At 34.7% G+C, this 13,422-nt stretch overlaps 1 protein-coding gene across 5 annotated transcripts in view; it reads right to left on the reverse strand.

The window, feature by feature from the left end:
- LOC123310084 (LIM domain only protein 3-like) overlaps positions 1 to 13,422 on the reverse strand; it is a 107,354-nt gene that overhangs the window by 35,185 nt on the left and 58,747 nt on the right. The window contains exon 1 of one of the 5 annotated variants that reach the window (XM_044893462.1): positions 4,849 to 4,875. The exons of the other annotated variants lie outside the window; for them this stretch is intronic. Within the exon in view, the coding sequence (XP_044749397.1) occupies positions 4,849 to 4,860 (12 nt within the window). The 5' untranslated portion in view covers positions 4,861 to 4,875. Of the gene's footprint in view, positions 1 to 4,848; positions 4,876 to 13,422 lie in introns of those variants that run through there. 5 annotated transcript variants of the gene reach the window in all.

A 13,422-nucleotide genomic window follows, 5' to 3' on the forward strand; every position in this document is an offset into this window, starting at 1 on the left:
TAATTGGTTAGGTTAGAATTAGGTTACAATGTTATAAACTGCACATTTATTTGGCATTTCAGGGTATTTGTACTGTAATTGCCAGAATGGCATCAGTGTTACAGTGTTGTCATTTTGAGACACTTTGGATGCCGATACTTTGAGGGCTCTTCGAAGAAGTACCGAAAAAAGATGTCAGCACGGTTCAGTCATCAGAAATCGATTGAAATTCAATCTGGATTCTGCATTTTCTGAAATTTTTCAGGATGTTCATCAGTTTGAAAACTTTTTGTGATTCTCATGAATGAACCTAATATTTATTTCGATTGAAGCAAACTGAATACACTCTGAAAGTGAAGCCCTAGAGCTAATAATATAATATTATAAATTACCCCGAAAAAAATAAAATTTCAGTTTTGGACTTTCTGCCAGATTAGACTTTTCTGACCACCACTACCATTTGGAATTATTTACATGACTATGCATTGACCTTGTAGGTGGCCTAAAATTTGAATTGAAGAGAAAGAGGTGTACCATAACAGCATAAAAACATAGTAATGTGGAAAATTGAACACCAGCAATCCAATAGCAATAAATTGAATGGGGGGTTGGGGGGAGTGAACTCAACACAGTCACGGTATAATCTGGATGGCATTGGTAAGCCAAGGCATAGATTCTGATATTTATGTTCCGCTAAGTTAGACGGAATAAAAAAAATTGGGAACTAAAAGAAAGAGAACAAATGAAGGAAATATCGAAAGATGGAAAATGCAACATATTAATGTACCTTGAGTGGCCGGGTGAGTAACCCGAAGCAACATACACAGGGTGTGTCTGAATACCACCTAAAATATGTAAGGGTTGTTGTGTGGTGAAAATTAAGGCGGATATTTGGTATAAAACTTTCCGACAAAAAAAATTGTTTTTCTGCTCCCTAAAACTGAATTGCAAGTGTGTGTCAAATTTCGACAGAATAATCGTAAAATAAAGGATTCCTTGGGGCTCATGATTAACAGGCACCAATTCCTAAGAAAGTAAATTTTTTTTTTCATCCCATGAAATAACGTCCCCAAAGTCTGCGTAATAGTATGAAGACGGAAATAACACAAGCCTATTTGCAACATTTTTTACTAGATCTTTCGAAACTCATCTACTTGACAGAAGATTACGAATAATAATATGCATTCGTAATTAAATTTCTATTCTCTGTAGATATCTAGAATTCTCCTGAAACTTTTAATATATGCTCTTCTTGGCATGCAAGGGAAAAATGAAAGAATCAGTATCCCGTTGGTTGGAGTAGGCGAACGAACTGAATATTCAAGCACAAAATTGAAAATTCGTCACATGTTCGAAGTATCTTCACAAGTTCGTTTAATTAATTGAACGTCGAGCTTATAAATAAACTTTCTGGACAGCTGTGTTGTATATTCAAGATTTCTATGTGATACATTGTATCGGAACAGGTATTCCATTTGGGGTTCTCACTCTAACGAACTTTGCATTCAGCTAATTAGCAAAGAGTTCATTACGTTAATTATAAGCGTGTTCCTTGAAACTTATAATGAAGTATGGAGTAACCCAATTAGGGAGATATTTGTTTGTGGTAGGGAATATTTCAGATGGATGGATGAGCATGAAAAACGTGGCTGCCACTGAAGTTTAGTTTTTCGCAGGGATGGAACATTTGAAACAACTCTCATTTGATGATATTATATTCAAGTGTCTTGTATAGCCGAGACCTTTTTTGAGGGAAATACGCCGTTGTGGATCCTGAAAAACTAGGTCGAACGTGAACAAACAAATAATTGAAATTTTATTATTGATAAAATAAATTTTTCCAAATGATACAAAAAACGTAATTTTATGGGATAACATAGTATGTTAATTTATAATTCAGAAGAGGTGTTGAAGAGATATCAATGAAAACATATTTTCATTCTTTCTTAAATAGCAATAACAATCAACTTTAGAGGAATCACTCGATGATTCTACGAGTTATCCAAATTTTATAGGTAAAAAACAAAGAATAGGAAAAAATTATTTTGGACAACTTGTAATAATGTGAATACCTGATCAATTTTAAATCTCGGATGTTATGCCAACTATAGTTCATTTCGAAGAAACCTTTGAAAGGATAATTATTAATCATCTTGATGAACTTAGAGCAAAATAAGAAAGAGTTGCAGACATTGGGGCATTTGAAGTATGAACCCAAATCAAGTTATCTATTTGACTTGGGACATAAGTCCTCTATCTTACAGAGGCACTAGCTGTCTTCACTTATGCTCAATTGTGCCTTAAATGGAACCCTTACATCACATTTACATCCTAACGAACAGCCCAACCAAGGTTATGGATTCACACAGTCAACTATTCTAATGACCTTGGCTTATCCTAATACCCCAGCCATCAACTTGCAAGATACAATAAGTTGAGTCTTCCATTGGTGGCAATGCTGGGCATTGAGGAAAGGTTAACACCTGGTGGATGTGAACTTTTCTGTGGGATTGGGAAATGCCAATCCCTTAGCTATCTAAGGGATCTAACAATTTGAGGAAAATAATAGAACAGCTCTGTGGAGTATCACTTCTGGACTCGTATAGGCCGAAAGATTCGTGATGCTTCCACCGACATACATCAGAAAGCTTCTGAAGCTACCACGAGCTGCGTAATTGTTGTACTGCTTTATTTATTGGAATTATATCGAACTCAGGTACTTTAATAAATGAACAGATGAATAGCTTTACGTTTTTACAGTTAAAAAAATCCAATTACAGAAAAATCAGCAATAGAAAAATAAAAATGAATAGCTCAAAAATAATCAAAATTTCCTAAATTTCACCACTTTCATGTTTAAAAGTGGTCAAATTTTCAAAAAAAGTCTCACACAAGTAATTTGTTCATAGGCTACACATATGTTAAATTGGCTTTCGAATCATGTAATCATTCCTACTAGGAACCATATAAAACAAAGGCCTTCACAAAGAGTCGGAATAATATGCTAAAAATCAGGAGATGACAAGAAGATTAGATATTTAGACATTTAAAAATGTAAAATAGATTCATGTTGAATTGTGAATCGAACTATTGAGAATCAATTAAAACTCTATACAGCAATAATGAGCTTGAACGAAATTTCCGAGAATAATTATTATACTTCGTTTGATTCCTTTTTTTTTAAATCGGACAAAATGAAAGTGACATATGATAATGTTAACCCATATTTGAAACAATCTGCGAGAATGTTTTTTTCATTTACGTTAGCAACAAATAGAAAATATCTTCAATTTCTGCTCTGGGTATGAGTATTATCTCCGGGCATTTCATTTCGATGAAAGAAGGGGTGAATATGCCCCAACCCTGAGTAGAATTGGACCTCCATAGGTCACGTCCAATTGAGAAAACAAGAAGGGAATAACCCCTCCTTTTTCTGACCTCCATTAAAATTCTAATTAAACATTGCAGAGAACTAAATAACCAAAACATTCACAGTGGCACCGAATAGGAAAAAAGACGGAGAGTGACTATACAAGAGGGATAACAGAACAGAATGTGCAGCGCTTGATTTCCGGCGCACGTACGTCAATTCTACAGCTAAACGAGCTGTAGTCTAAACGAAAAAACTTTATACTTGATTAGTAGCGTTAAATTAGAACCAGTCTGCAGCTTAATTAAATTTTATATAATGAACCGACTGAGGAAATGCTGAACAGAAATAATTAAAAACCCAAATTTGCCCCGTCAGTGTAGAGTTAAATGACAAACTTAATTAACGGGGTTATTTCACAGATACTTTCAAGTTTGGTGCTTCTTATCGTTCAGGTTATTATTCTTTTGTGTTGCCGGGAAGTCCTGAAGTGAACGGGGATCGACTCTCGAACCTAACTGGACGAATTAATTCCTTGATTTCATTCTGGAACGATTATATTAGGGGAACTCTAGGGTAGCTAACCGCTGAGGGTGGAATGAACCTTCATTTCGAACGATATCTTGCGATTCACTCCTTCGTTCAATGACAGCAAAATTCTCCAATACCTCAAATTAAAAAAAAAAAACAAAATTGATGTTTTTACAGAAAAAAAGGACATACGATATACAGGGGGAGTAATACATAAAGAATCTCAATACAAAAACGGCATTCACTAGTTTGTAATTAACGGTTTCAATTTTATACGTAAGTTTTCATTTATTCCGAGAAAAGTATCGACTGTATCGAAGTTTTGAGACTTTTTTCTCCAAAATTGAATGGGAAACCATGAGAGAATTTTTTTCTCCGAAAATCCATCCCCCGAAAACAATTTTTGAAGGAAAATCATAAAAGGTTGGTATTTTCAACCCCTAATAATAAAGTTATGAGATGTAAAAAAATTGTGTGAGTAACATCTACTTAGTGCTTCATTTTATGTATAATTTTATGACCCAGTGTTTTTTACAACCCGTAAAAAAAATTAAAAACTGTCAACTCGTGTTCGCCTTCCAAAGTCTGTATCTTAGAAGGGAGGTCGATTTCGAAAAAAAATCACAGGAACTACCCGTACTTATTTTCATCGAGGAATCATCTCCCTAAGTCCTTCGCATTTGTTTACAGACAACCTGTATAGTCCATTCAAGAATGATTGACATCCCAGTAAGACTTAAAAGTCCAGAAGCAGCTTAATATCTGGTCACAAGAGATCTTCAATAATTTGTAGTTTGAATCACAGAATTGAAATAAATAAATATAACCTAGAAAAGTATCTACCAAGCAATCTACATTTGAATCCCCAATAATGTTTCAGTAGAAATATCTCCGTTATAGAATACAAAAATTCACTCTTCTCATTGCAAAATCTATGAAACCCGAGAAAAATTATCCCACTTACCTACCCACAAAAGCATCCAGAGTATCCTTATCTCATGTATATTCTGCGAAAGTGACGAGACATAAACATCACAACAAATAATGAAAATCCATTACCAACTCACTTTCAGCCTATGTGAAACGATCCTTGGAGCGAGAGGGAGAGAGAAACAATGTCTGTAAATGTTTTTTAATCTTCGTAATTCCCATAATAAGTTTAAAACCGTAATCTGGCGAAAGTGTAATAATTTCAGCATTATAAGTGTCGATTCTTGTGAGGAAGCCGAGTTTACAGTAGCCAAGGCCCTTTTAAGTAAATTGAAAATAACCGTATAAGTTACAGGCGTCGAAGAAGCACTTCGGTCAGAGACGCATTAAGGTGCATTTGAGAGGGAGATTTCTTTTTGAAATATCGAAGAGAATGATTTGTAGCTACTGGTTTCGATCGGTGTTAACCTGACTTCTGTCAGATTTGTCCACGACTGACATGGATTTGTTTATATTTGCGTTTGGTAAACGTCAAAAAAATCTCAGATTTCTGAATCTTTACACTCTATTTCCGATCTGGCTACCAGAATTATTTGCCTTTTGTTCAGCATTTTCCGCGGCTCTCTCACAAGAAGCTATTTCCCAGCCCCCTAAATCAACTGATTTCCCCTCTTACCGTTCCCTTTCGGTGCTTACAAAATTATTATATACCGATAAGTATACAGGGTGAGTATTTGGCTCGTATAAATATTTCAACCATAGTTTCTTGAGGTCAAAAGAATCACCTTTATCCTTTACCATTTTTTCCGAATTGGCTTGGTTTCAAACATACAGGCTGTTGAAAAACCATAAAAAAAGTGTTTCTTCTGACGTCAAAAATCTACTGTATTTGTATAATGAAGATAAGAGGTAAGGAACAAGGTTGTCATATTATGAATTCATCAGAGAAGAAAAAAATTCTACAATTGAATAATATTCGGAAATTCTTGAAACTTTTGGCTTAAAGTGTTTGGACAATGTACGAAATAAATAATATCACCCATTGATCAACATATACAGGGTTAATCTTTGACTCGTACAAAGTTTTTAACAGTAGATTCTTGAGGTTGAAAGAAACTTTTTTTTTCCTTTATCATTTTTTCAGAATTGGCTCGGTTTAAAAGATACAGGCTGTTGAAAACCACAAAAAAATGTTTTCTCACAAACGGTTTCATCGAATGAAATGAATTTCGGAATATAGCTTTTCATTTATTTGATGATTTGATTAATGTTTTTCGAACACGAGATATCACCCACACGTCTTCCAGTTTTCTCATTATGACCATTACATACCATAAAAATACCAAAAATTCAAAGAACCCAATTCTCGAAACTAATTAGGACGCTATCTAATGAATATTTGGGCATTTTGTAAAATAAAAGTATTCCTAATATTTTCTCGTTTAATGAGCCGTTTTCGAGTAATTTGAACAAAAAAGTATCTGTTATATTTGAAAAATTTGGTACTTTGGCTGAATAGAACTGTGTTTAAAGGATCTACAGATGTGTAGTGTCAAAGATGTAGCTAGTTATTCTGAAAGTAATTTTGATTTTCAAGGGGTGTGACAGCTCATTATGAAAACTTGAAATGCCTACATCTTTTTATCAGCGACGAATCGGAGAAAAAAGAATAAGAAAAAAGGGTTTCTTTCAACCTTAAGAATCTCTTGTTGAAATATTTGTACGAGTCAAAGACTCACCCTGTATATATAATAATTTGGGGTAGTTTTCGATTCCAAGCACAAAAAAAAAACACTGCAGTATCCTAACCGATTTTACCCACTTTCATCATATTATATCACAAGCCCCGACTCTTTCTGTTATTTAGGGTTGATTAATTTTCAATCTAATCAACTGAAATGAATGAAAAAACTGGAACTGCAGGAAAAAATAATAACGGAAAAAATAGGTTCTGTGTTTGAAAGGATTTTGAGCGTCAAATTCTCATTGCATCAGGTCAAACGGAGAATGTGACACCGAAAAAGCAATCACGATATAAACCGAACCCGTTGCAGCTGTCAACGTCAATATTCGAATGTCCGTGTCGGGACCACCGAAAAATGTCAATAAATCCGTGCTGGGGTGAGAAGTTTCAGCCCGAAAACCAATTAGTTAATTATATTTCATGGCAAGAGTGGGAATTAAATCAAACCCTGGGACTTCAGTTATCCGAAGTTGTTCATTACAAATTCAATATCTGCAACTGCAACCGACTCTGAGGAATCGATTAACAGAATTCATAATCAATCTTGAAGAGACCAATTATACCGAGCGAACATCAAAGGGGGCCTCGACTGTAATCAACGCTTCCAATTAAGTGGAGCTCCTGGCGGCTACAAAATCAATCAAAAAACTAATTGAAAGGCTACCCTGATCCTCAAAATCCCTGGCTCTTCCTCTCTCTTTTTAACAGCCTTAATCGCCATTCAGTCCTTCGTTCCACCGGCCTATTGCTCCTTTCTAAGGAGTCCATGCCACTGCCAGACTGGCCAGACAAATATATTACACAGTAATAACTTTTCATTACTATTATTTGAACCTCCAGAATATACAGCGTGATTCAGAACTCGAGGCGAAAAATTGAGGAACGCAAACAGGCTACTATTCTTGATAAAAGAAGTAAAATAAATTTTTTGGATATTGCCTTGTTTCCGAGATATAACTGTTCAAAATTTCTGCATGTCTTCAATTTTGAACTTAAATAGCTGATAAAAATACAGAAAAAATGAAATCAAATGTTCAAAAATTAGCATCGATATATGCTTGGAACGCAGAATAAGGGAATTGTACACTAATTGCATGTTTTCCCTATTCTTAGTGGATTCGACTGCCTTAATAATTCGTTCCATTAATTGTTCTTTATCATTAATTTCCACTGCATAAACTTGTTGTTTCAAATGTCCCCATACAAAATAATCCAAAGGATTCAAATCAGGTGATCTCGATGGCCATAGCACCTGACCACGCCAACCCATCTACCATTGAAATTTTGGTTTAAACAGGCGACAACAATTCGTCCAACACGCTGTGGTGCTCCATCGTGCTGATACCACATACGATTGTATACCAAAATCCACAAGAAAATCTACTATCAAATTATCGAGATTGTTTTCCAAAAACTGCAAGTACGCATCGGCATTCAAATGATCAAGCAGGACTTGGATTGGTAGTAATTTTCCGTCATTACATTAATGGAGACCATACATGTTCATTATGGGAATTTTTTATGCCATCTCGAGTAAAAGTAGCTTCGTCCGACCATAGCGTCTCCCTTCAGAAATTTTCATTTTGTTCATTCTGCTGAAGAAGCCATTGACAAAATGCGAGTCTGTGAATGTCATCTCCTGGGTGCAAATTATGTACTTTTTGTTTATGAAATGGATGTTGAACTTCGGTTTTCAAGGTTCTCCAAGCTAAACTTTTAGACACATTAAGATGGGCAGCAATGCGCCTGGTACTAATTTCCGGATCATCGATCACACAATCTATCACTTCTTCTTCTCTCATAGCATCATAGTAATTATTCCGGGTAGCACCACTAGCACCACTACAAGAAATGCCAATTCCAAACTGTCGCAGCCTTTGATAAGCGTCAGGAAACACTCGGCGAGATGGTTGTCGACTATTAGGAAATCTCATGTTTTACTTCCTACAAGCTTTTAATGCTTTGCCATCACAAAAACCGTACACAAAAATAATATCTGCATATTCTTCGTTAGAAAACTGCATGTTTAACAGAAGGACCAAACTAGCAAAGCAACTTTTAAATTGGCGAACAATAAGTGTTCTGTCACCAGGTGACATTCATCTCATTTATTTCTAGCCTTACTGTGATTTATGAAATTTAATTGGTTGCATAAAGAAACATTATGTCCAAAAACTCGGAAACGAATCCTCATCGGCCAAAAACTTTTTTACGTTTATTCAAGAATATCAGTCCATCAATTTTTCGCCTCGAGTTTTGAATCACCCTGTATATATTCTGGAAGTCGCCAAAAGTGATCAAATGCCTTATTTCACAATTAAAAGAGTAAGTCCGCAGCTCTTTCTACTTTGCCAGATCAAACTGAAGAACTCCGATTAAAAAAATTTGAAACTGGAAAGTTTTGCAAACGGCTTCCACTCTTTGAATGTATCGTGGAAAATGTCGATATTTGTTTGGCATCTAAGAAGTCTCACTCCGATCCGGTCCGAATTTCCTGGCAGACGCAAAAACCGAACGTGGGTGGTGCCCTTTAATCGCAATTCGATGAAATACTCCGTCCTGATAACCGCACGCTGTCTGCTTGCTTTCATTAATAATTTTCAGGATTCTTTGATATTTGACTTTATGCGATTGCGATTGTGGCCTGGAACTTATTGTTTCCAGATATTACTCACTTATTGAGTTTCAGCGATATCGTTTTTATTGGAATTCTTCTAAGGCTCGGTTTTGTTCAGCTTTCCATTACATTTCCATTGTTTCTGAGTAATTATTTTACGTTTTTCAATTCGATGTATAGGGGGAAAATAGCCAGATAACGGTTTTCTGAGATAATGTAATGAAATTGGATGTTACGTTTTTTTCGGAATATCTCATTTCCTCATTCTTTTCTCGTCCCCGTCTCATCAGAGTTTCTTGTGGAACTCTGTAATTTTGATCAGAGGGGTATCAGTTGCTTCGATGAAAACCAAACTATTGAAAAATAACAATTCTGCTTCATTCTGGTCATTTTTTCAAGGGTTGTTTCTCTTATCCGATGAGAAAATGGATTTATTCATAAATATACAAGTTGAGCAAGGAGAAGCTGAATAGAATGTATTGGAGAATGTATCGTACACGTAAATAGAGAAAATAAATAAATTTTAATGATAAAAAATAAACAAATTCGATTAATAGTTCTGGAAACCACAGCATTTCTACACTATAGGTATATGTTGAAAAAGACCACTACTCATCTGAACATTGTCAGCTTCATCCACGAAACGCTTTCCTAATGCCTATTTCACCGAAGATCCTAAACAATTTTTTGACACCTAAGCCTATTTAAGTGACACTTCACTACGATTTCGTTCTTAGCAAAGTTTAGAGGACCCCCTAAATTATAAGGGCCCGAAAGTCGATTCCCTACCGAATTGTCAACTAAAGGACAATTATTTTCGACATACCTACGGTACCAGAAATATATTTAAATTTTTTTTTAGAAAAAAAAAGAGTGCAGTAAAAATGGATGATGACATTAAATTTGTGAGAAGTATCCAGCCAAAAACAGTAATTTGAATTCAATTCATAGAACGAATAATTTGGATCTTACTTGATGTAAATCAACTGAATACATACCTAGTCGAAATTTAAAATAACTGAATTTTCTATAACTTCCACAAAGTTTTGAGTAAGTTTATCTGATATTTTTGTTAATTCTAGAACGAAATCACGAAAATTACGCGTAGGTATCACTTAATCTCAACCATCGCTAGTATGAAAAAATCTGTCTTTCATTTCCTGAATTTTTTCCAAATTGGAGACGCGCAATATATATGTATATCAGAATAATACGAAACGGTGAATAAATGCGAAGGCATCACCTTCCGTTCGACAACTTAAATTTTTCAGCCAGGAATTGATAACAAGACCTGAAACTACTAAGAATCAAGTCAGCAAGTGGACAGATAAATGAATATAAATATTCGATCAGCAGATGACCAAAATAAATCTATGTTTGAGTTATCAACCACTTCACATCCTGTATATGCACCAAAGATAAAGATATTTACATAGTAATCGTTCCAGTTTGTTCAGAAATGAATGCTTTAAAATCAGTTGCAAATGGGTAGGCTGTTGAAATAAAACAGTCGGTGTACATCGAATGATATGACATACATATTTTAAAGTTCGTGAATAATGACAAATGCAGTAATTGCATGAATAAACACTGGAACAGGCATCACTGGGTGAACACAAATCCAAAACTCTTTTAAAATTACTATGTTGGCTTTTTATTTCTAGGAGAAATCTTTGTAATTGAAAAGGCAAAAATGTTGATTACAACAATATCTCAAATTTTTCAGTTTAAGTTTACCTTTATTCTTTATTGACATTTGACCAACAAAACTCTAATGATCTCGCTTAAATCATGTTGTTTGTATTGAAATTTAAGAAGATTAGATATTAATAAAAACATTAATAGTAATTGCTATATTACATAAAATTACGTATCAGCAACCATTCTGCAATCAAAGAACTATTTACTGTGGTATAATTGAAAAGAGAATTGAGGAACCCATTATAAAATTAAAGGGATATCCGTACATAAAAAACACATAGATAAAAGTATGGCGGTCTATAAAAGAAGATTAAACGGGTTCTTTTCAGTTGATTACAGCAGTCAATTTGGATAATGGTCAGATATTTGATATATGCAGACCCCTAAGTATATTACAGACAGCAATAGGACAGTATTGATGACGACATCCCAAGTCCATTTTATTATTGCAATTTGTGTTATTTTTATTTCTAATACAGCAAATGGCCGAGTCTTATTAGCGGAATGGTTCGAGCAGCCATTCCTCCATCTCCGAATAGAGCTGAGTTATGTCCAATTTTTCTTATTTATTTCCAAATTTCGGGAAGTATGGGATGTCCCTTTTAAGTGCATTTCTCTATTACTGATTATATATTATACCGTTTCTCTCCGATATCGGATGTACATTCAAATTGATGGGTTCTTATTCTGCTTTATTGGGATATCCGGATGATACATATAGGTAGGTCTTGAAACCTCGTTTAATAAGATAGAATTGAAGTAATTTCTCAATATTCTGGCTGAACTGCTACGATATTTCTCTGGTTGAATTGAATATTGGGGCTATATTTCTAATAGAATATTCGCAATTTTATCAACAATTTATTACTGGTCTGTTATATAGGTTTTATTGGAAGAGGTTCGTGCAACACAACGAAAATTCTGAATAACTTATAGTTAACCGCCCTCTTTGCTGGACGAATTTATTCAGAAGGATTCATCGACTAATTGACAATCTCCTTGAAGAGAAAACAGATTTAACAAATATCATTACTGCGCCTAAAATCATTGAGGAACAATTAGACCGTCTGAATTACAAATGTTTCAACTCCCAATACTTTGACTATCATAGTATTGAAAAGTTGTAACTACAATCCTCGCTATGTATAAGACTTGTTCGTAGAGTAGTTCACAACGGTTGTGAACTGCACAGAGTAAGCGCAGATGGATTTTCCCTAGTATAAAATGGAATTGCGCTTGCTCTTTACAACCGTTATGAACCACTAAATCAACAAGTCAACAAACAATCTTTGAGTACCTACGCATCTTTTCATTCGTTGCTGATGCACGCAGACGCAGATTCTATGCAACATCATGACTCGATAATGCCCATCCCCTCTCCTAACATAATCTTACACTAAAGCCGAAAGCGCAAAGCAGTGAATATAGTTTCTTGCTTGAATTCGGAATTTTTCAACCTGGCATAAAAATTATGCAGTAGAGGGCATTTTTAATGAGAAATAAATGCCTTATACACTTCATCAAATTCCTCAGAAATTTATTTCATGATAGTGGAAAGGCCTTCTTAAATGGAACATTCAAAAAAAATATATATTTGAAATGTTGAAACTAATTACTGTAGCTCACCCAAGAGAGTTAGAAAGATGATATCTGAGACTTTTTTTTCGAGCTTCACAAAGCTGTAGTAGATCATTTTTCTCACATTGAGGCTCTTTCTCTAACATAGGAAACAGAAATCTTTATTGAAATACAGGGTGTATTTAAAGCTCTGGCTTTTTTTTTAACAGAAGGTTGAACTAGTCAAAAAAGAACGTTTCACAAAAAGTCACCCAAACAAAACTTTCGAAATGACAAAGTAAAAAAAAAATCTTGAAAATGATTACTCATACGAACCTAAATAAATTGTTGAATTATCGCAAAGCAATGGGAAAAAACTAATCTCGTGATTATTGACTAAACCATATTTTTTCTGCCATTTGTTGGGAAAGGATTTTTTTATCCAATAAATAATTTTTGTTGGAGTATCAGTTTCTAAAATCTTTCGCATCAATTGAGGCACATTCCACATAAGAATGCAACTTGTTTCGTTTTTCTTAAAAAAAGAAATGTAAGTAATTTTTTACGCGAAAAGACAATAACTCTTGCAACAAGCGAAGATTTTCAAAACGAGTCCGAACAAGATAGACATTCATAAAGATTCTGTTAACCCTGCTAGTTTAAGAATGATATTCGCTTATTCAATCGCATCTCTCATCTGGAGGACCAGAGATAATGAGAAAATCGTGTCATTATATGATCTGTTAAATGTCATCGTGGATTATAGCCCTGGAACCAACACACGCAAAATATTTCTTTCAACATAATCTCAATCTATTCGACTTCACCCTCTCAAATTTCACGAGAGCATACTATTCAAGTTTCTCGGAAATATCTCGAGGTGGTAGGTCTGTTACAAACCTATTTATATGATATACGATATTTGGATGGTGGTTTTGATACGTGTGAGACATAAAATAATTTCTGGCGATGAAATGGCACACCGAGTGTTGT

Source organism: Coccinella septempunctata, chromosome 3, assembly GCF_907165205.1.
Source record: "Coccinella septempunctata chromosome 3, icCocSept1.1, whole genome shotgun sequence".
NCBI lineage: Eukaryota > Metazoa > Arthropoda > Insecta > Coleoptera > Coccinellidae > Coccinella > Coccinella septempunctata.